The following is a 24,448-nucleotide window of genomic DNA, read 5'->3' on the forward strand; positions in this document are numbered from 1 at the left end:
GATTCCCAGCAAACAAAAAGTAAAATAAAAAAAATACTGAACTTTGAGAAAAATTCAAAACATAAAGTCTCTAATCAAATGGCATAATCAAAAGCTCAAACACATCAAACGAATGGATAACAACTGTCATATTCCTGACTTAGTACAGGCATTTTCTTATGTATAAAATGGTGGATTGAACCTGTTTTTTTTTAGCCATATGCAATTTTCAAAATAGTTGACTTAATTGTTTTAAAGAATTTCTATTATCCTCTTTACAGACCATCAGCCAGTTACCAGAATGTGTAGATTCCCAAGTACAAGATGTATTGAAGAAGATCAGACGACATATAGATGTATTGGAACAGACATCAACAAAAGTTTCCAGTAGGGCTGAAGTATTTGGTGCTGTCCAACAAGTAATTATTGTATAGACCTCTTTCAAAATTATAAATTTTACGGTAAATTTTTTTATGCTTATGTTTAACATCATGTTATGAGACGATTGTTCAATGATGTCATTTACCCCAATTGACCTCAGGTCTACCATTGTAACTCGCTTATAAAAAAAAAAAAAAACTCAAGATTGCTCCATCATACCTGCCAACATTTCAAAATGCCCATGGGGGTTTTACGTGCAAGATGGCTGTCATAGTCTTACAAAACCTTTGAAGGGGCCTTCAAATTTATTTTTATGTTGTTTATTTGCTTCTCCATACTCTTACAATGCTATACCACTGGTAAATTGATTGTTTTGTTTAGAACTGTGGACCAAATTTCTATTTCAAATTTTCCAATGTGGAGCCCCCTGCAAAGGGTGACAGTTGGCAGGTATGCTCCATTGAAATATTTGCTAGAATGCTTACTGTAGGTAAAATCAGAAAAGGGAGATGAAAATAAAGAGATGTGGTATGATTGCAAATATGATACTGTGGATTAACTATTATTCGTTGAAAGTTACTACTGTAATCACTAGCCAGTCAACACTGAGGTTGTGAGTTCGAATCTCGCTCCTGTGGGTGCACTCGACGCCAATCTTAATTGACTAGGATTGTCAGTTTTCCTATCGAAGGTCGATGGTTTTCTCCGGGCACTCCAGGTTCCTCCACCAGTAAAAACTGGCTGCCACGAAATAGCCCAAAAGCGGTGCTTAAAAGTGGTGTTAAAACACCAAAAATTAAAAAAATCAAATATTCGTTGCATACCAATTTCCATGGGTACAGGGAAACCAGGAATTTAAATGGTCAACAAATTGCAAATTTGCTGTATGATTGACTGCAGACTTTTGGAAACCACAAAATTCAATATCCACTAAAAATGCAAGTTTTTATCCATCTACGGAAATTGATACCCAAGAAAATAAATGAATCCGCAGTAGCTCTTACCAGAGACCAAAGTATGAGGATGTCAAAAACTATAGACTGTATGTCCTTTAGCAATGAGTAAAACCCTTACTGTATTTACAATATAAAAAGCTGTGGCATGAAACAATGAAGAAAAAATAAGCATCGTCAATAATAAGTTTGGTTTATGTTTTTTTTTTTCCTTTCACTCAAAATCAAGAAAAGGGTAATCAACTAGCGATGAATAGCTCCTCACAGTTAATCTTTATTTCCTAAAATATGCAAAATGAATTTAGTAATTTTTAGTGGATTTTAACAACAAGTAATATGAAATTTTATCATAGGAAAATCTAATGGTATATATAATTGCAGGAGAAAAGAATGAGTAAAGCAATAGAAGTGATGATAGCTCATGTTGAAAATCTAAAAATGGCATATGAACAAGAACATAAGGAACTTGAAGAAGCTAGGTAAGGCCTTATAGAATGTGTTCATTTTCAATCACCTCTTTCTGGTTTGCTAATACTTTGATTTTTAAAATATGTTGAAAGTGCTTAAGAATTTTCATGTTAAACACCAACAATATATCATTAAAAAAGCAGGAAGACTTCAAAATCTGAAACAAATCTATTTTTACTCATGCGTATTCACATTTGGTTTGAAAAAAATACAATATGACTTTCTTTTTCAGGAAACTTATTCAAGATGGTCGCCCGTTTGGTCACACTTTTGATTCAGGTATATTTTAATATGAATTCTCTTGCTTACCTAGTTGCATATTCGTATAAACAAACCACATCTTATCAATTCGGTGCTTTTGCCATTGGGTTTTCCTATACAACTTTTAATTCTTAAACGAAGAAAGAGTAAGAGAAAATTGGGGTTTTCCTTTACAACTTTTAATTCTTAAACGAAGAAAGAGTAAGAGAAAATTGATATACACAAGTGAAAGTGACAAAAGTAAATAACACAACATGTTATTGCAAAACCTCAAAGTTTATACCTGCTAATATACAAATAATTTGATGTGTTATTCTGCATTATGGAGAGTGGTATGATTACTGACGAGACAAAAACATAAATGGCACAAGTATTACTGCACCATTTCAACAATTAATGTCTCACCAGTGACGCTGTAGGCCAAAACTTTTAAAGATATTTGAAAATATAAAAGCCTTATATAAAAGGCAAAGAGCTGATCAAATAAAAAAGAACCTAGAGTATAACCAAATCTGGACACAGCGTTCAGACCATTTGCATGAGGGAGATATATTCCTTAATTTAAAATGATTTCCAAAATTTTATTTCAGCAAACTTTAATCAAAACAATATCAAAATTTTCCAAAGTACATTTGTACTTGCTATTTGGCTGGTGAAACCCTTGGGGACTATCAGTTTACTATTCTAATGCAATTATTTTGTATCAATGATTCTGATTGGATGACAATTAGCGTAAAATTTTCTATCTCCTTGTCTGTAACTAAGGAAGCCGACATTTTGAATAGCTGAATGTATTGACATGTAATTTTTACAATAATAAGCAAAAAAACTCACATGTTGCACCTAGAAATCTTCTTTTTATCAAACTTTCTAACATTCTGAAGTGGCACAGAAGCCAGAAAACGCCGGGTGTTTATGTTTGACGCCGGAAGCATACCTATGACGTCACCTAGTGTAGGGACCAAAGAAGATAACATCTTTTCGCGGAATTTTCCTTAATGAAGATTTTACACTGAAATAATGATTGAAATTTAATTATGAACTTGTTTTGCATTAGAATAGAGATAACTGTATTGTATTTGAAGCTTTTGCGGACGACCATCGGTAGTTTTACTGTTATCCACTAGGGTTCAAATGAGGAAGTATAAACAATTATGCATATAACATTTTATTTGATTTCTTTTCTTTCAGATTCTTCTGGATTTGCATCACGGAGGTCTGCATCAGTTTGTCAAGGAATAGGTGTAACAAAGGTAAGTCATTCGTTCGAATATCAGTGACATGCAGAAAGGGGAGAGGCTTTCTTGAAAGCATAAACTGTCTGTCTAGTTCATGTCACTTGGTGATGGAAGACAAATTTTAATTCATATATAGAATAATTAGATATAAGAAGATGTGGTATGAGTGCAAATGAGACCACTCTCCATCTAAGTCACAATTTGTAAAATGAAACCATTATAGGTCAAAGTACGGTCTTCAACACAGAGCCTTAGCTCACACCAGACAGAAAGCTATAAAAGGCCCCAAAAAATGACTAGTGTAAAATCATTCCAACGGGAAAACCAACTGTCTAAGCTATATAAAAAAAAACAGAAACACTTATAAACCACATAAACAAACGACAGCTACTGATCATCCAAGTCCTGACTGAGGACAGGTGCAAACAATTGCAGCAGGATTAATCTATATAAAAAAACATATGTTGTCTTGGAATCAAAGTTATCTAATCTATGCAGCATTCTTTTCAATGCATGCAAATTAAAGATTTTGACAATATTTGGTTATTCTAGTTCTACTGAATCATTTTGTAAAGACAAAATCATGAATTTTGGACATCAAGTGGGAGATGTGAAAATCCTTTGAAGATCATAAATAAGTTCTAGGGAACATACAGTTTACACGAAGATAAAAATGACAAATAGAGCTCCATGTTGTAAATACCTTTTGTTATATGCCATAAAAACTACAAACTAATTTTGGTTATTTTTCAGACTGCCCGACGGAGGGTGAGTGAGAGTACTGGTCCAAGAGTAGGATCCAATGGAACATTATCCCATTCTATGTCCCTGGTAAATATCAAAACCTTATCAATCAGAAATAAATTTATTAAGATAGCATGATTGTAAATATTTATAGCCAATTCAAACACAATAATTATGTTACATATATGTATTGAAATAGCTTATGACCCTTTTTGTGATCAGCATTTAGTGGGTAAAGAAATGGTAAAAATCTGGCTTAAAAAAAAAAGGAAAAAAATTAAGTAGTGTACTGATTTTTTGAAATCAATACTATCCAAACAACAAAATGCTGTTTTACAAAATGTTATATTTTATATGCATTACTTAAAAAGAGAAAATGTAGAATTCCTTTTAGCCAATTTAATCTTCTTAATGTTATATATATATATATATATCAGTACACTAAACAGCATGTTTTTAATTTTTGTCCATTTAATTTCTGTTTTCTAAATGTAAATACTTAAATAGCTCGTTCATTGACATTGATTTTATATTGCATGCACTCAAATTCTTTTTCACTCTCTTTTTATGCTCTACCCACTTTTAATGATATTTTAATTATGTTTTATTAATGACTGTTGGTAAAATTTACAATAATAATTTGCGTTAATATTGTTAGCCAAAAAATCTGAAAGAATACAATAAGAGTCAGGTAAAATGGAATGAATTTTGCACTAAAATTTGAACTTGTGTTTGGTAGCTTTGATATTTACATCATTTACACAGGCCACAAAAAAATCATTTTTAATATGAACTTCATTTAAAACGAATACTGGGTGCAACAATTTTTAACAAGGGGTCTCATTGGGGGGTTCCGAACCCAGATCCCGCTTACTGTTTTGTCAGATTCCCGTATCCTGCTAACACTATGTAGGTAAGCAATTCTCATTTTTTTGTCATTTCCCAGGTCCTGCTAGACCTCATTTCCCATTTTCCTGACACAATAATTTGACTTTCCCGTGTCACACTTACCAAAAAATTGGCAATCCCGCGTCACGCTTAGACCCCAATGAGACCCACTAACAAGTATCACCAAAACACAAATTACACATTTAACATTAGACAATTAAGAAATAAAAAAACAACCCAAAGCTGGAATGGACCCGACTCAATCTCTGTAACAAAAATTCTACTCTAATAGTTCAGATTTGCCATGGATCAAATACCATATTTTTAGGTGTCCCGAAAAATATCTTCATTTGTTCTTCTTATGAAATAAACATTTACTCTTATCAAAATTGAAAGTTAAACCAAAAATTGGGAACTTATTTTTATGCCCCACCTACGATAGTAGGGGGCATTATGTTTTCCGGTCTGTGCCTCCGTTTCTATCGTTCGTTCGTCCTTCCGTCTGTGCGTCCGTTCGCTTCAGGTTAAAGTTTTTGGTCGAGGTAGTTTTTGATGAAGCTGAAGTCCAATCAACTTGAAACTTGATACACATGTTCCCCATGATATGATCTTTCGAATTTTAATGCCAAATTATAGTTTTGACCCCAATTTCATGGTTCACTGAACATAGAAAATATTAGTGCAACGTTTAGGTTAAAGTTTTTGGTCAAGGTAGTTTTTGATTAAGTTAAAGTTACATCAACTTGAAACTTAGTACACATGTTCCCTATGATATGATCTTTATAATTTTAATTCCAAATTAAAGTTTTGACCCCAATTCCATGGTCCACTGAACATAGAAAATGATAGTGCGAGTGGGGCATCCGTGTACTATGGACACATTCTTGTTGATAATAATATTGAGATAAAAAGATTAATATTTTTTGGTGAGTCCTTCTTGACTGATGGGTTTATTACTAAAGTTACACCTTGTCAAAACAAAATCATCGACAGATTTTTACACAGTATGTGGTTTTCAGTTCAAATTTAGTGAAAAAAAAATCTCTCACAATCATAAGAATGAGTTAGCATGTATGAGAAAATTAAACTCTATGAGTTTCATTGTGTGTTTGCACTTACAGCTAATTTCCTAATGCTGGTAGAGTAAAACTTTGGTAAGCTTGCTTGCACTGTTTGTATAAACGTTAATTCATGCTTTGTAATTAACATTGACAATTTCAAACAGTATATATAGGCATATTTTAACCTGTTTATATTATCTTTAATTTGATTGGAAATTATCCCAATTGCAATTGCACAATATACAAACAAAGCAAGCAAGCTAACAAAAGTATTGCTTTACATGCATTAGGAAATTAGCTGTAAAAGTGGATTATTCTAGCATCTTGGTATATTATCTGAGTGTCACAAACATATTATTTATTTGTTTGCAATAGTTTGTATTGGTTGTTGCTTTATGTCCAATACATATTCAGTTAGAAGTAATATTATTATGTACTTTTCAATATTTCTTTGCAGTTGTTTTAATATTATTGTTTGAAGGGCTATTCCAGAAATAGTTATATTAGCAAGAGGGAACATAATGCAAATTTTGTTTGATATTAAATTTCTTGGTTTTTCCATAGTCAATCCTATAGAAAAACTGGACTTTTTGAACATTTGAATTCATGGTTTACATAAATAATTATGAATCCACAGTTTCATGCAATCATTTTAAATCAAAGTGTTTTCAAAACCTATTCTTCTGGAAAAACCCTCATATACAATGTTATAGATATTCATATATTTAAAATTATGCTTTGCAAACTTTATTTTGATTAAAGATTTTTCATCTGACAAAAAAACAAAAAAAATCATGGAAATTATAGAACTTTTAAAAAATGTAGAAGTTAATCTTTTCTCTTAAAAATAAAATGTAACTCTTTGCAATTGAAATTATTACTTAGACAGAACTTAGCTTAAAGCTCATTTTTAGCTCACATGGCCCAAAGGGCCAAGTGAGCTTTTCTCATCACTTTGCGTCCGGCGGCGTCTGTTAACTTTTACGAAAATCTTCTCCTCTGAAACTACTTGGCCAAATTTTACCAAACTTAGCCACAATCATCATTGGAGTATCTAGTTAAAAAATGTGTCCAGTGACCTGGCCAACCAACCAAGATGGCAGCCATGGCTAAAAATAGAACATAGGGGTAAAATGTAGATTTTGGCTTATAACTCAAAAACCAAAGCATTTAGAGCAAATCTGACATGGGTTTCAATTGTTCATCAGGTCAAGACTTTATCTGCCCTGAAATTTTCAGATAAATCGGACAACCCGTTTTTGGGTTGCTGCCCATGAATTGGTAATTTAAAGGAAATTTTGCCGTTTTTGGTTATTTTCTTGAATACTATTATAGATAGAGATAAACTGTAAACAGCAATAATGTTCAGCAAAGTAAGATCTACAAATAAGTAAACATGACCTAAATGGTCAGTTGACCCTCTCAAAGAGTTATTTTCCTATAGAGTCAATTTTTAACAATTTTTAATAATTTTATAAATTTTTGTAAATTTTTACAAAATATTTTCCTCTGTGTAACTAAAGGGCCAAGTTTATTATAGATAGAGAAAATTGTAAGTAGCAAGAATGTTCAGTAAAGTAAGATCTACAAACACATCACAATCATCAAAACACAATTTTGTCATGAATCCATCTGTGTCCTTTGTTTAATACATGTATGCACATAGACCAAGGTGAGCGACACAGGCTCTTAAGAGCCTCTAGTTTTTAACTAGGATGTTTTTTTGTGTTTTGGCCAGAAATTATGAATTGGCAATAGATATAAGTGTTGAGTGATACTTTTAACAAGTTTTTAAAAAAAAGAGAGACATTTAGATATTTACCATTCATATGTTGACAAAAAATTATTCAGATGAAAAATCTTTGTAGCTTTCTTGAACACATGTAGAAAAAAATAACTGTATTAACAGGCATGTCAACTCATATATAATCTTAAATAAAATTTACAATTTATGATCTAGAATGGTAATTTAGCCATAGTAATGATTTGGTCATTTTGAAAGTATGTATGTGTTGACAAGCCATAGTAGACTTAACACTAACTTTAGATATGCATGATTGTATTGTTAGGACTTGATTGATACCCGGTTGGGACTCAGGAAAGATCAACGGGATGATGAGGTAAAAAAATATATTGTGTTGTTTATATTTGTGAAGTAAAAATACACACATAGGTACTAAGTCATGTTACATTTTACAAACCATGTTAAAAATAAAGCAGTTAGTTGAAATTGAGTATGTGCACCCTCTTTTAAAAGAGTTATCAAATGTGTCTTTTTCTTTTTTTTTTTCTTTTTTTTCTTCAATAGTGAACATTATAAATGCTATTTCGAGTGTCAACTATTTGTTTATGGCTAACTATTTGTCAATTCATATTCTGTCTGCAGATCTCTAATGGTTTGATGATGGCCTCAGTGGCCAAGTGGTCTAAGTAGGTCTACTACTGTTATCACTAGCTGGTCAACACTGAGGTTGTGAGTTCAAACCCAACCTATGCTGGTGCACTCGACTAGCATTGTCACTCTGTCTTCCTTCACCAATAAAAACTTGCCGCCATGAAATAGCTTAAAAGTGGTGTTAAAACACCAACAACCAATCAATCATCCAATCTAAGGGTTTGAAATGTTCATACCCCATACTAGTTTTTCTTGATCTAATTTTTAACTGATTAGTAAAATCAACTTCAAGTTTGTGCAATTAAATGAACTTTTTGATTACTTTAGATAATGGGTCAACCTTAAAAGTATGCTTATGATTAGATTTTATAGATAGGGGTTAAATGTAATTGGAATGTAAAATTAATATAGGTCGAACATTTTCTTTTTGACCATGACCTATTTTTCATGGGTATTTAAGTTTTACGTAATGTGGAGGGTTTATTTTAAGATTAATTGATTAAACCTTGTAAGTAATGTTGATTTTGATTGGTTGATAGATATTGTTATTTTTATGTATTTTCTCATGAAAAGAATACTGATATTTGTATCTAACCACAGCTAGCAAATAGGAATGAGGATATCTCTTATATAACAATATCTAGTCCTGAACATGCATGAAATATTTGCCACTGGATGTTAAGCAACCAACAATCAATCACTATATTACCATATCTGTCATGGTGTTTGCAGAATTTATTGCCTTATTTGCCCCTCACAGAGACATTTGGTCTTCTAAGCACTTTGATAAAATGTGGCTGTTTCTGCTGACTTTGTCATACCAAAAGTATAATGGTACTAAGTTTTAAATGCTCTATTGGTATTTGTTGTATTTGAACAAATATGCATCTTATCATGTACAATGAATTTAATTGAAACAGTGATATGTTTACATAGAGTAAATTTAAGTAAAATGTCTACTGTAATAGATTTATGATGTATCATACACATGTCTTGCAATTTTTAACGTTCCTTACAGGTAAAACAAAAAAGTAATTAGAAACCCCAAAAAAACATGCCCTTTAATGCAAAACCTCTTCAGTGTGAAGCCTTTTATTATTTAAAGTTTAATATGTTTAGGGACAGCTTATCATGGTAGTGGTCTAGCATATATGTTGGATTTTGATAAAGGCAATGTTTTTGTTTGCTTATTTTTTTAATAAAAAATTGATCATTTTGCAGACTATCGATATAACTTGTGTAAAATAAAAAGTTGACAATGGATATTTCCTTATAAGAATATAGCAATGAAAGTGGATTGCATTTATTTATAGGAAGTTAAGCTACAATCAATCAACCAGTCTTTCATTTAATTATAGGATGCAAAGTCAAAGTTCCAGAATGTTATAGCATCGACTGTGATGAAAAATTCGGTGACCAGTTCACTAAGGACAAACTCTACAGACAGATTATCTCTCAGTTCTAGAGAGCCATCTACAGAAGGGTAAGAATCAGATTGTACAGTGAAACCTGGCTTAACCAAAAAAAACTGTATAAACCAAACATGTTCTTAAAGCACCATTATATCATATTGTATGCGTTGTGAACCTGATAAAACAGAACATCGGCCAAAACCAAACGAAATCTTAAGTCCCTGAATAAGTTCTGTTTAGCCTGCTTTATCTGTATATGGTTACCAGTAAATCAAATGTTTGTAATCAAACAAAAAGTTTTGGCAAACAAATTTTATTATTGGTTTTTGCCATCTGATGTGCAAAAGTGCTTGTAGCCATTTTCACATGTATCCTTTTTAGCTCACCTGGCCCACAGGGCCAAGTGAGCTTTTCCCATCACTTTGCGTCCGTCGTCGTTAACTTTTACAAAAATCTTCTCCTCTGAAACTACTGGGCCAAATCAAACCAAACTTGGCCACAATCATCATTGGGGTATCTAGTTTAAAAAATGTGTCCGGTGACCCGGCCAACCAACCAAGATGGCCACCATGGCTAAAAATAGAACATAGGGGTAAAATGCAGTTTTTGGCTAATAACTCAAAAACTAAAGCATTTAGAGCAAATTTGACATGGGTTAAATTGTTAATCAGGTCAAGATCTATCTGCTCTGAAATTTTCAGATGAATCGGACAACCCGTTGTTGGGTTGCTGCGCCTGAATTGACAATTTTAAGGAAATTTTACTGTTTTGGGTTATTATCTTGAATATTATTATAGATAGAGATAAACTGTAAACAGCAATAATGTTCAGCAAAGTAAAATTTACAAAAAGGTCAACATGACCAAAATGGTCAGTTGACCCCTTTAGGAGTTATTGCCCTTTATAGTAAATTTTTAACCATTTTTCATAAATCTTAGTTATCTTTTACAAAAATTTTCTTCTCTGAAACTACTGGGCCAAAATCATCATTGGGGTATCTAGTTTAAAAAATATGTGGCGTGACCCACCAACCAAAATGGCTGCCATGGCTAAAAATAGAACATAGGGGTAAAATGTAGATTTTGGCTTATATCTCTGAAACCAAAGTATTTAGAGCGAATCTGACTGGGATAAATTGTTTATCAGGTCAAGATCTATCTGCGCTGAAATTTTCAGACAAAACAGACACCCTGTTGTTGGGTTGCTGCCCCAGAATTAGTAATTTTAAGGAAATTTTGTAGTTTTTGGTTATTATCTTGAATATTATAATAGATAGAGATAAACTGTAAACAGCAATAATGTTCAGCAAAGTAAGATCTACAAATAAGTCAACATGACCAAAATTGTCAAGTTACCCCTTAAGGAGTTATTGCTCTTTATAGTCATTTTTTAACAATTTTCATAAATTTTTGTAAATTTGTAGAATATATTTTCAACTGTAATTACTGGGCCAAGTTCATTATAGATAGAGATAACTGTAGCAAGAAGTATGTCCAGTAAAGTAAGATCTACAAACACATCATGATCACCAAAACACAATTTTGTCATAAATTTATCTGTGTCCATTGTTTAATATGCACATAGACCAAGGTGAGCGACACAGGCTCTTGAGAGCCTCTAGTTTTGTTTTTTTTTGTAAAATGAGGGGAAAATATATTTTTTTATTTTGTGACGTTTATTTCAATTCAATCATTTCTTATCTTAGAACTTACTGAAACACTGGCTTTAAAAATCGTGTTTTATCAGACTTTTTATATCTAATTCTAGAGAGAGGTCTTTAACAGTTACAAAACAGAATTCCAAAGAAGAAGAGGCATTTCAAAAAGGGTATGTTTAGATTAAACAGTTATCCTTTTTCAATATAATAAATTATAGTTTCTCTTGCCTTTTAGGCATTCCAAGAACAAAAAATTAACAAAATTATAGAGTGACACACAGCTTTCTTTATACAACTACATGCATGTATAAAACATAAATATTTGATAAAGATTTGCAACATTTCTATAAACAAAGTATAAGATAAATATAAATCTTCATCTTTTATATTAAAGCACTTCATTAATGATACCTTTTGAATTGTTGAATAATAGTGTGGAAATATAAAAAAGGGAGATGTGGTGAAATTGCCTATGAGAAACTATAACCAAAGTCCACCTGATGTGGATGTAAAATAGGACTGTGGGTAATCTCATTGTTTGTACACCAAAATGGACATAACGTTATGTCATTGGTTGAATGTCCATTGTTAAGAATGTTTAAAACCATTCACAACATTTTGATATACTATTTTGAAATTATTACCCAGAATGCATTAGATTCTGAAACAGCAAATTGCCAATTTTTCTGCCATTTACTTGGTTTTATCATTATTTTGAAACTTATAAAGAACTGAAAAAAATCTACCAGCAAAAATATTTTTTAGAGTTCTAAACAAATTATTTTTATTCCAGATTTGAGCAAGGCTATAAAGCCCTAGTTGGACGAGATTTGGCAAATCTAAGAGAACAACAGAACAATGTCAGTAACACGCTAGAGAATATCATGGATGAAGTAGAGCAGGATACAGAACAAGAGGAAAAGTAAGATGTCAAAACAATGGGAGATAACTTTGTTGATTAAATCTTTACCAGATAACTGGTTCCCATTGATTTTCTTAATAGAATTTGTACTTCTCTTCCTTGTCTACCAACTTTACACTTAAAAACATGTGTCTCATCCTAACGTAGAAAACAAATAGTTATAGGAAGATGTAGTATGACTGCCAATAAGACAACTCTCCATCCAAGTCACAATTTATATAAGTAAACCATTACAGGTCAAGGTACAGTCTTCTCAACACTGAGCCTTGGCTCACACAAAACAGCAAGCTATAAAGGGCCCCAGAAATTACTAGTGTTAAACCATTCAAACAGTAAAACCAAAGGGCTTATCTATATAAAAAATGAGAAATGAGAAACATCTCTGTTCTATAAAGGCTAAGGAAAATAGATATTATTTCACCCTTGGTATAATGAACAGTGCATAAAGTCTTTAATAATGAAAAATATCAGGTGTCCATATCTACCAATCAGGAATAGCCATACACTTCATTCATGTCATGTTCATGACTAAGATCATAGTATTTAATGGTTGATTGTAGCCTTAAGTTATATATCTACTGTGAAAGTACTTTAATTCGTGGGTTTCAATTTTCGTGGTTTGAGCAATATTTACATGTTCGTGGGTTTTTAAATTCGTGGATTTTAGTTTTCCAAAAAAAAGAGAAAAATTAAAGCCTTAAGAAACGAAGGTTACACCTAGTCTGGATTGAAGGAAATTGCAAAGTAAACATTGACCCGTGTAAATTGTAGTAATGACACTAATTAACCCATGATAAAGTGATCAACAGATTAAAGACCATCAAATGTGTTAATTAGGCCAGAAACATGTCACCTAACGAAAACAGTAACATCAACAAATGGTATAAACATATCTTTAATTGTCAAATAATTCTTATCAAAATTAAGCCCAGCATGAAATTATTATTTCCCATATGTCCGAGAACTATGAGGATATTAAATGAACACTTTATCATACTAGCATATCAATACAAAAAATCTGACTTTCATCGATCAAAAATATTTTTTTATGAGATATAAAAGATCAAAAGTTGTACAGTTTAATTACCAAATTAGACTATTTACCGGATGTTTTATCACATAAGCAACACCAATGGTGCCACATGTGGAGCAGGATCTGCTTACCCTTCCAGAGCACCTGAGATCACCCCTAGTTTTTTGGTGGGGTTCGTGTTGTTTATTCTTTAGTTTTCTATGTTGTGTCATGTGTACTATTGTTTGTCTGTTTGTCTTTTTCATTTTTAACCATGGCGTTGTCAGTTTGTTTTAGATTTATGAGTTTGACTCATTTGGTGTCTTTCGTCCCTCTTTTAGGTTATTAAAGATTAAATGGGTGTAATCCTGCGTGTGGTTGTAGTTCTATGACTGCTATTAAAGTATTCTCAGATTTGGCGTTATTCAATATATTTTCTAGTTCATACCTACCGATGGGGATCTTTCTGTGTCTTGATTTGGACATGGGTTATTTTATTAGTTGGACACTTAAATTCGTGGATAAAGTCATCCACGAAAAACACGAAAATTGGTACCCCACAAATAAAAGTACTTTCACAGTATCTGATATCAAAACCATGGGGAGATAACTCTGTTAACTCTTCACCAGCTTACTTTAGTTATAAATTCTGAAAATATCTTTAAGTCGGGAAGAATGAATTGCAGGGTTTGCAGAGTAAATGCTGAATTTGACAAATTTCAATTGAAAAATTATGAAATGAAAAGCACAATCAATTGCTGTGTTGAAACCATACAAATTTTCAGTTCAGGTCAAAGGTTTCTCATGAATAATTAAGACTCTTTTGAGTAATAAAAATATTTCAAAATTTGAAATGCTTATATTAAAGGATTTTTTCTTTTTCTGGAATGCATAGTCAAATTTTTAGAAAGCCAACAATATATAAATACATTCAGGAACCATTTAACCAAAATTAAGAAAAATTATTAGTAGGTCAGAGTTTCCAGAGAGTTGCAAAATTATTTTTTCAGGTCTTTGCTTTACGTAGTTTTAACTAAATAAAATATTTAGAATAATAGAAAGATATGAAGAAAGTATTGTACTATAGAATTTGCTAACTATTAGTTTTGTTATTACAGGAATTTATCAGAGACAATTAAGGAAAAGTTTTGGGAGAATGTGCCATCATGGGATGTTGCAAGCAAGAAACTCAGAATGACCATGGCTGGTTTCGTGTTCTTTATGGCATTATGTAGTATTGTGTTGTCCTTCTTTCCTTATGGACAAGCAGCTATGCAAGTACAACCCCAGTACAAACATATGGGACAGCCACCATCATGAATCAAATCAACAGAACACTGGTTTTATATTGTTGGTTATTTTTATGCATATCTGTTATGTAGCAACTTCTAGATGATTGCATTTTAAGAGAATATATTTGATACCTTGATGCCAAATTTAAGGGCATTTGGATTTTATTTTTGGTATCGGTTTTAAAGAAAATGTATGTCTCCTTCCAATCAGTGTCACATCTAGGGTTTCAAAAGGAGCTAGTTAATTGTTATTTATGACTGTTAACTAAGAACCCTCATCTTGTTCAAAAGCTGTTTGATCCTCTGTAAAATATTACTGCCTATATATACAAATGACTTTGAAAAAAAATATTACTCACACAATAAAACTTTTTTTTTTTTTTAAATTAAAGATTTTTTTTTATAAAAACTGAAGAATTCTTTTTTTGACTAAAACTTAATTATTCAATGAAATTAAGAATTCCTTTTGTGAAATAGAAAATATTCATACAATAAAACATAATTCTTTTTTTTTAATTGGAAAATTATTTATACAAAAAAACAAATAATTGCCATTTACATATCTTTAGTGAATTGTTGGTGAGATAAAACCAGTAAGGCTGTTAATTTACCCCCACCCCCCTGACTAAAAGGACAGCCATTTTCTTCATTCCTCTTACATCATTGATTTTCGATAAGATGCAGTGTCATAATATTTTTAAAATAGTTTCATACATATATTTCCGTAACTTAATTAAATGAAAGTAAATTTTGATTAAGAATAAGTACTTATAGCATTGGACGTTATAATTCCTGTGGAAAACAACCTATATATAAAAAGTACAGCTTTTAGCACTGCAGAAATGAAGAATCATCACCATGTAACTGAATAAAATTCTTTAACGATTTTTAATTACTTTTTGGACATATACTACTCATAATTTTTTTAACTAAATATAAAATAATTTTATAAACGAGATTGGATTACCATATATTATTACCATTGGGAGTTGTCATTTATTTCTTGTTTTATTTTTTTATCGATGTTTGAAAATTAATGATTTATTTAATTGAAGAAATCCTTGAATAAGAAATTAAGATCTGTTTATATATTTGATAGCATAATCAGAGAAACTGTCATAATTCCAATGGTCAGCCAAACAAAGGATGCAGACGGTCAAGTTTTGATATTTTTATAATTTTATGTAACTGTGAATATTTTAATGTCCGTGTCTCAAATGAGCTGGGTCTGATAGAAACCGACCTTATACAATTAAATACCATGATACATCTGGCCTTGCGGTCATAAAACTTTCGAGCACGATTTTTGTACTCAGACTTAAGAATCAACCAATCAAAATACTGGATTTTATGTTTCGAGCACTTATTTTGTACTCGGAGTACTGAGTAAAGTTTTATGACCAAGAGCCCTGTTAACTTATTTCAGGTTGAAAATATCTATATCCAAAGTATGCAACTGTTTGAAAATAGAGTTGAAATGAGAACCCTACAAAACTGATATTGAAATTTGATTACATATTTGAATGTTCTGAAATCTATCAAAATGTACATGTAAACGTATACTTGCATAAGGTCGATTTCTATCCAACGCAGCTCAAATGTTATCTGTTTCAACAACTGTGATAAGTGTTTTATTTTCGAGGTTCTATAGAAGCTGGTTATAGTGATATTTTTTAAATAGGTTTTGAATGACATAATTTGAAGAGTTATTTCCCTTATCCCCCCATTTTTGGAAGAGATAAACTGTTGATTTTCTCATTTGACTACACAAATTAAGGGGGTAGACCTTGGTTCAGGGAGATAACTCTTTAAATCAGTTATGCGTTTGTTAAAGTCAAGTTTCGTCAATAAATTTTAAGCATTTTCCTGAAACAGATTGGAAATAATCTATGTATCCAAGAAGCTTAGAACATATTTATGAAAATGGCTGACACAAACGTACTGATGATTTTAAGAGTTATTTCCCTTAACCTAGGTCTACCTCCTTAAAACATGGGATACACTCAAGTCTGAAAAAAGATTCTTACTAGATCTCAGTGATTTATTTAAGCAATGCTTGAAGAAATAAAAAAATTCAGAAAAAGCCTTTTTTAAAGTTTGGCAATTCGTTTAACTAGCTGAAATTTGCTGATTAATGAAGGTTCTTGCCTATTTAGCCCTCCAACATGGTTTCAAAATAGCAGTAACTTTTGCTCAAATTATGTCAATCAAAATTTATCTTTTGTTTCATACAGTTTTGTGGTATTTATTTCAATGTTAATCTCTGGAAGATGAAGACAAAATTTTGATGTTTTATATTTTATGTTGACATAACTGCAATTAGCAGTATTTAAAATTCTATGATTAAAATTATGTAAGCCAAGATATCTACTTTTGTTTTTTTGTTTTTGGTTACAGTTTCCAGTTGACATGTTGAGGAATATGATATGTTTAATAGCAAGCCTAGATGAATTTGTTTTTCCTTGCCCCCTCTATTTCTCAGATATTTATGACACTAATTGGTAAAGGTTCCTTTAATTAACCCTTTCCTCCGTGGATTTATTTTCTTACATACTTGATTTGCATAGGATTTTTTTAATAAAAAAAAATCATCAGTTTAAAGTAATAATGCATTGTGAAAATGAATATTTCATCAATGAAATTCAAATCAGATATTCTTATGAATATCCTTTTCATATTGGATGCTAATTTTTTTAAGTCTGATGCAGACATTATGGAGTAAAGGGGGTGGCGTCAAAAAGCGTCATTATGGAGGAAAGGGTTAATATAAAGAATAACCATGATAAATTTGTATATGCAGTATAGTTAATGACAAAATATATATAAAAAGATTTGGTATGAGTGCCAATGAGACAACTCTCCATCCAAGTCACAGTTTGTAAAAGTAAACCATTATAGGTCAAAGTACATATTTCTGTAAAACAATCATCACACAAAATTACCATATAAGGCCCCAAAAAAGATAACAATATTTCAAAGTTCTGAATCATTAAAATTGGTGAACATGTATAAACAAAATGACATAACTTCTTAGGGCATTTATTTAATAACAATACATGTATAAGAAGATATATCCACTCGATCCATTCTGTTGCTTAATGAAAAAAGGACAAACTCTGATAAAGCACTTTTTTGCCCAAAGAATATTAAAATCAAAACTATGATACACATGCATATATCAAACAAAAATATATTTTATTTATTTCAAATTTGTCTTATATATTTGCCTACTGTCTAAATTTCTTATACTAAATGCCGATCTTCCAAAATCAGACAATATAAAGCCTCTTTAAGATCAATCCATTAATATTTTGATGTGTCCCAATCTTGCTCAAAATAATATTTTGCTACAAAATGTGCTCTTCAAAGATGTTAACATTGGTAAAATGTCTTTCAAAATTATTTTTTTTCAATAAACTAGATATAAGTATATAACAGGCATTTTAGATCAAATTTGTCAAATGTGACATGTACTTGACAAAAAGCTTAAATTGCTACACTCACAAGTGTCAAGATTATAACATCCTATTTATATCAGATCAAATAAGATCAATTTTGAAATTATTAAAAAATGTCAATAATTTTTCTGTTCCAGGCACTAGATAATTATAGATTATCGTTGATCATCTTTATGAGATTTATTTTCTGGCTTGAGCCGGTACAAGTTGAGATGCCAAATGATCATCTGTTTATCACTATTTTACCTGTAATTATGTTGTAAATTTCATGTTAATATCATTAAAAATGGCACATGCACCCTTAGTTTCTAGCGATAATTTTTCATATCACTCAATTGGCTGAGAAAGAAATTATCAGTCGGTAAGATCAAATGAAAACTTCTTAAAATAGCAATAATGACTATTATCATACTTTCTCCTATTTGAATTTATAGTAAATGTCTGTCCTCTGTTCTGCTGTTATTTTAAATAAACAGCTTTAATTTAAAGTTAATAAATTGTGCAATTTTCAGAAGTTAGGTTCCAGTATTTCCTCTAGAATAGAATTTGGAAAATACTCCCATTAAATAAATAGATCATTTTGTAGTGCATGTTGGCCCAAATAATTTATCTACTGTTTAAAGGTTCTCAAAAAAAACCCACAATGCACTTGAATTACAAGAGACTTTTCTACATGTCATTTATTCAATATCTTTCCTTCACCATACAATGTGGGTTCATTGCTAGTATGAAAAAACAAAAAGAATAGCCATAAGGAAAAACCTTTATTTGCTGAAGGTCTTCAGGCTTCAGTCTTTGGACCTACGAACTCAACTACAGTCACAATTCGAACAAAACGTTGACTTTAACAGTGCTTATTTGTTTTCAAGGGGGGGGGGGGGTCGTCCGAACCCCTCAAACCCCCTGGCTACGGGCATGGTCTTCTATTAGATGAACAGTAGAACTCAAAGCTTACAGCAATGTCATTCATGTTGGTCCAAATGATGTTGTAAAATTACAAGGTAATCTGTAAAATTAGAGTTATCTTCCTTTATTCATTTGTAATTGTAGTTGAACTGCAATCGTTTTTTATACAACGGCAAAAAATATTTGCTTTCATATATTGGTGTCAGCGTCGTCCGAAGACACTTAGTTTCTGGACAAAAACTTAAGTTTAAGTGAATGGATCTCTATGAAAATTTAAAAATTGATTACAAAACTTTGAATTTTTCGAAAAAACCAAGGATTTTCTTGATATGCCAAGTCTAAACATGTATTTAGATTTTTGATTATGGCCCAATTTTCATAAATTCGGTCAAAATTAAACTTTGGTTGATTTCAACAAAAATTGAATGTATGGGCTTCTTTGATATCCCAAATCTAACCATGTATTTAGATTTTTGATTTTGGCGCCTGTTTTCAAATTGGTCCACATTGAGGTCAAAAGGGTCCAAAATTAAACTTTGTTTGATTTCATCAAAAATTTAATTCTTGGAAATTCTTTAATAAGAATCAATCCATGTATTTAGATTTTTGATATTGGACCATAATAGGTAAGTTTAATTTTTTTTAAGTTCATAAGACCACATTCATTCTGTGTCAGAAACCTATGCTGTGTCAAATATTTAATCACAATCCAAATTCAGAGATGCATTAAGCTTGAATGTTGTGTCCATTCTGGCCCCAATTGTTTGGAATTCTACTTCTGCAGTTGTATCAAGCTGTGCCATGCAGAACATTTTATTTACAATGCATTGCAATGTTTTATTTTATTTCCAACTGCAAAATTAAAACAATCGTAAACATTATTAGCTTACAAGCACTTTAATAGTCCATAGGGGTCCAGCGTCTTCCATTATTAGGACTCCTAGGCCTAATTATTGCAATATCTGTAAAATATTTCACAAAATACTAGTCACAAGGATGTCACACTGCAACATGGTCAAGTTTGTAGACAGCTTTATATTAAGAAGGAAGAAGACTTGGATACATCATAACTTGTATATGTCTATCTTACTTTCTGAAATTCCTGCCTGGCATATACATTGTCCTTGGCTTTTTTTTCATCATCCCTGACTACTTTATTTGGGTTTTGTGGATACTATATTATCCGTTGGGATACCAATGTTCTTGGAATTTTTGGAGATAGTGGAGACACAAATTAAATTGTTCAACAAAATAAAAAAATTCTGTAGGAATGTATGCTGGATCTGTCAAAACATCTAAAAAATATCCACAAAAATGCCTCACAAGGTTAATTTTACCTTTATTTACTGTAAATTCATAAATTATTGCGATGTTGTTATTGCAAAAAATTCAACAGGGTTATAATCGCAATAATTGAAACTCTCATTTTGAATTTTTGTATATGAATCAAACTGGATTTTTCTGAATATCTCAAAAATTAAAATCGCATTTTAGTCTAAAATGACAAAATCGCAAAAATAAATGCACGCAATAATTTCTGAATTTACAGTTGTTTTATGGATCATTCATATGTGATGTATGGAACGATTGCAAGGTGTTGATGTCTGTCTTGCAGAGTTCACATAACTTTAATGATTCATTGAATTTAATTTCTGTGGTTAAGTCCTTTTCTCAGACCTATAAACATTAAGTCAACTGTGACTATTTGGTGTAGATTTCTGTCTAATAAGTTTCTTCAAACTTTGACCTTATTTTCATGGCTTGTTGGTTTACATTAGTTTTTGTTGATCAGGTCTTATTCTCCAGATACTAATAGCAGCAGGTCAACTGTATTTGTTTTGGTGTATGGAATGGTAATAATTAGTTGCTTATCTGACAGGCTTTAACAGACTCATTTTTATGGAGTATTGAAATTGTAAAGTTTTATATGAAATCTGTAAAATCTTGAACTTGGAAGACTTCAAATAAATTCAAATCAAAGTCAGAAAGTGTTGGAGGACATAAAAGCTTATCTCAAGCTTTGCAAATTTACAAGTTAAAACATAAATCTAGAAAGATAAATGCCTCCAAATTCGAAATCTGTCTGTGTGTTGTTTCTAACATTGTGTTGAACGTTTCTTAAACTTGAATGAGACAAACATGAGTATACAGAAACATAACGGGTCTACCGACCATCAAAGGTAGCACTTGATGGCATATCACAATGATAAAAAAATATTCATCAACTCATCCTTGTGTATCTCAAGCACACCAGAATTGCACACAAAGCAGTTTAATCTTGCCACATTCAATTAAGCTCACTCCTACACCAATTTCTTTTTGTTTCAAAGGTAACATATAGATTCTACCACTGCATCGAGTGTGATATGATATTTATCCACTTGAGACAGTTAAATTTTCAAATAAAAAACGATAGGCTTGCCGAGTGTTTTAAATATTTAAAATTTAACTGTCGAGAAAGTATCTGTTTCTCTAATGATTTTCAAACAATATGCAGACAAAGGTATTCCTTCTTTTCGAATGATCTGCAAAAAGATGTGTTCTTTTTATGTGACGTCATCAGACATGGTTGCCTTTTTTCATGCCGTCACAAATGAAATTCTGAGGAAAGCAAGGAAATTCTTCGTCATAATCCCATTTTAACCAATGAAGAACTGAGATCAAACGAACCACACGTTGATTAAATTTTTTTAAAACAATGGGTGCAGAAAGGGATAAATTGACAAAGAATTAGAGAAAACTTTTTAACGATGTTGAACATGAGGTATTATAAGTAATTATCTGCTGCAACACTTTTGCTCATATTCCAAGTTTATTTTTATTTTTCAGTGGTTACTCTTATAAATTCACAGTGATATATCTTGTAAATTGTCAAGAGAAAATTTTATGGTCATGCTGCCATCCTGTTGTATTGTTCATAAGCTGATCTAAACAAGTCATTTTTGGATACAGATCAAGTCCAGATTTAACACATTTTTATTTAAATGCATATACATTGTCTAGTTTTTATTAGACCTGCCCTCTCTCTACTTTTTTCTTCAGAAAACATACAATTTCCTTATCAATGTTAACACAATTTCTTCTTGTTTTTTGTCGAACCTGCGACTTTTGTCGCAGAAAGCCCAGAAAAAGGCCCCCCTCCCTTTTCTGGAAAAAAATTGTGGTTGATTAAATAGGAAATCACTGAAGCATGACCGGAGCGGGCCCCCTTTTTAAGCAGTCAGTGGCCCCCCAACTTATGTAAATTTCTCTATCTGCCACTGTAGAATAACTATATTTGGTATGTTTGTACCTTGCAAGGTCCTCATACCCGTCAGAGTTTTCACTTGACCTCAACCTCATTTCATGGATCAGTATACAAGGTTTAGTTTGGTGGTCAAGTTCATATTTCAGATACTATAAAGCAATAGGTCTAGTATATTTGATGTATGGAATGATTGTAAGGTGTACATGTCCAAATGGCAGGTGTCATCTTACCTTGACCTCATTTTCATGGTTCAGTGGTTATAGTTAAGTTTTTCTTATACTGAATGCAATAGGTTTACTATATTTGATGTATGGGATGATTGTAAGGTGTACATGCCTAGCTGGCAGGTGTCATCTGACCTTGACCTCATTTTCATAGTTCAGTGGTCAAAGTGAAGTTTTTGAGATTTGGTCTTTTTTTCTAACACTATATGCAAAAGGTGGTGTATGGAAAAAATTTATGATGTGCATGTCAGTCACACAGGTTTTATGCTACCTTGACCTCATTTTCACAGTTCATTGCTCAGTGTTAAGTTTTTGTGTTTTGATCTGTTTTTCTTCAACCATAAGCAATAGGTCAACTATATTTGATGTCTGCCTGGCATGCTTCATCTGACCTTGACCTTATTTTCATGGTTCATTGGTCAATGTTTAGTTTTCTTGGTCGTCTGTTTCTCAGAAACTATAAGCAATAGGTCAACTATATTTAGTGTGTTGAATGATTGAAGGTGTTCATGTATTTCTTGTTAGGTTTATATGACCTTGACCTCATTTTCTCGGTACATGTTTTAAAAGTTTATGTGATAGTTGTATTAAAGCTTTATATTAAGGACTATCAACATATCAATAACTGGTCAAGAAGGCGAAACATTTCAGCATGTGTACTCTTGTTAAGTTGTGTTTTTTATGACTATAGTGTATTGGTTTTGCCATTGTTGAAGGATGTATGGTTACCTGTTTCTGACATTCACTTTATTTAAACAATGGTGAATAGTCTGTTGTGTTGTTGGTAATCATACCACATCTGCATATTAGTTTAATGTTACCAAGTGAAAGCACTTTGAAAATATCAACTAGATGAAGAATTTGTATACACTTTCACTATACAAAAAACCCACCTAGAGATGAAATTTCAAAAAGACTCCCTTAGTTCCCCTGTATGTTTTTAAGGAACAGCCCTTATGAAGACGGAAGTACTTTGAAAATCAGATGAAATAAATGCAATTAATATTGTGCAACATTTTCTCCCAGGGAACTTAATCTGTTGTGCCTAGTGATAGTAGTGAAGCCAAAACTTGTCCAAAATTCAAAAAAAAAAATCCTTTGTATGGTAAGATAGGCAGCTGAATAGTAAAACAGTACATAGATATAAGTTATGGTATGAATCGTGAGTGCCAAGTCACAATTTATACAAGTACACCATTATAGGTTAAACTACGGTCTTCAACTCAGAGCCTAGGCTCAAACAAAACAGCAAGCTATAAAACTTATGAACCACATCAACAAACAACAACTACTGAACATCAGATTCCTGACTATGCATCAGGGTTGGCAAAAACCCGGGTTTTATGAGTATTGCCCAGCCCAGTGGGAAATACTGGGAAAACCCGGGTTTTACTGGGTTTTAGTGGGTAATACTGGGCAATACTGGGTAATATAAAATATTTGTCCGAATTTTAAAGAGGATTCATTGATAAACACAAATGCAATACATTTAATAGATATTTATACCCTATTTTGTTTGTTTAGCATTTGTCTAGATTGGCAAACTGTAAATAGAAAGCAAATAAATCATTTTTTTTTCAAATGAATATAGCTCATATTAAGAATTAACAATTACATGTATTAAAGAAACATCACATTTAAATAGTGTATATGTACTGTCACTAATTAATAAGTAATTATTCAGATTAGAACACAGATTTGTTTATGTAACAATAATCAGTCCTTTCAATTTTATAAGTGTTAATGGCATGACCCTGTAGGGAGTTTATTTAGCAATATGAATGTATAACATTAAAATTAAAAATTCACTTAGGGCTGTTCCAGAAAATACTATGTCCCCCCCAGGGAAGGCAATTTTTTAAAATATTATGTGGGTGGTTGTATTTGAAATACCAAAATGCAAAGGGAGTGCTGTTCTAATTAAATTTTATTTCTGTGGGTGGTGGGGGT

At 31.7% G+C, this 24,448-nt stretch overlaps 1 protein-coding gene across 6 annotated transcripts in view; it reads left to right on the top strand.

Moving 5' to 3' along the window:
- Positions 1-24,448, top strand: part of LOC139492177 (inositol 1,4,5-triphosphate receptor associated 2-like) — a 455,884-nt gene that overhangs the window by 130,716 nt on the left and 300,720 nt on the right. For 3 of the 6 annotated variants that reach the window (XM_071280342.1, XM_071280343.1, XM_071280346.1), the window contains 10 exons: positions 261-398; positions 1,695-1,792; positions 2,014-2,060; positions 3,234-3,295; positions 4,034-4,111; positions 8,043-8,093; positions 9,727-9,851; positions 11,548-11,607; positions 12,231-12,359; positions 14,490-17,025. In XM_071280342.1, the coding sequence (XP_071136443.1) occupies positions 261-398; positions 1,695-1,792; positions 2,014-2,060; positions 3,234-3,295; positions 4,034-4,111; positions 8,043-8,093; positions 9,727-9,851; positions 11,548-11,607; positions 12,231-12,359; positions 14,490-14,691 (990 nt within the window). In that variant the 3' untranslated portion in view covers positions 14,692-17,025. Of the gene's footprint in view, positions 1-260; positions 399-1,694; positions 1,793-2,013; positions 2,061-3,233; positions 3,296-4,033; positions 4,112-4,682; positions 4,716-8,042; positions 8,094-9,726; positions 9,852-11,547; positions 11,608-12,230; positions 12,360-14,489; positions 17,026-24,448 lie in introns of those variants that run through there. The other 3 variants (XM_071280344.1, XR_011656711.1, XM_071280345.1) reach the window with 3 other exon arrangements.

This window comes from Mytilus edulis, chromosome 10 (assembly GCF_963676685.1).
Source record: "Mytilus edulis chromosome 10, xbMytEdul2.2, whole genome shotgun sequence".
NCBI lineage: Eukaryota > Metazoa > Mollusca > Bivalvia > Mytilida > Mytilidae > Mytilus > Mytilus edulis.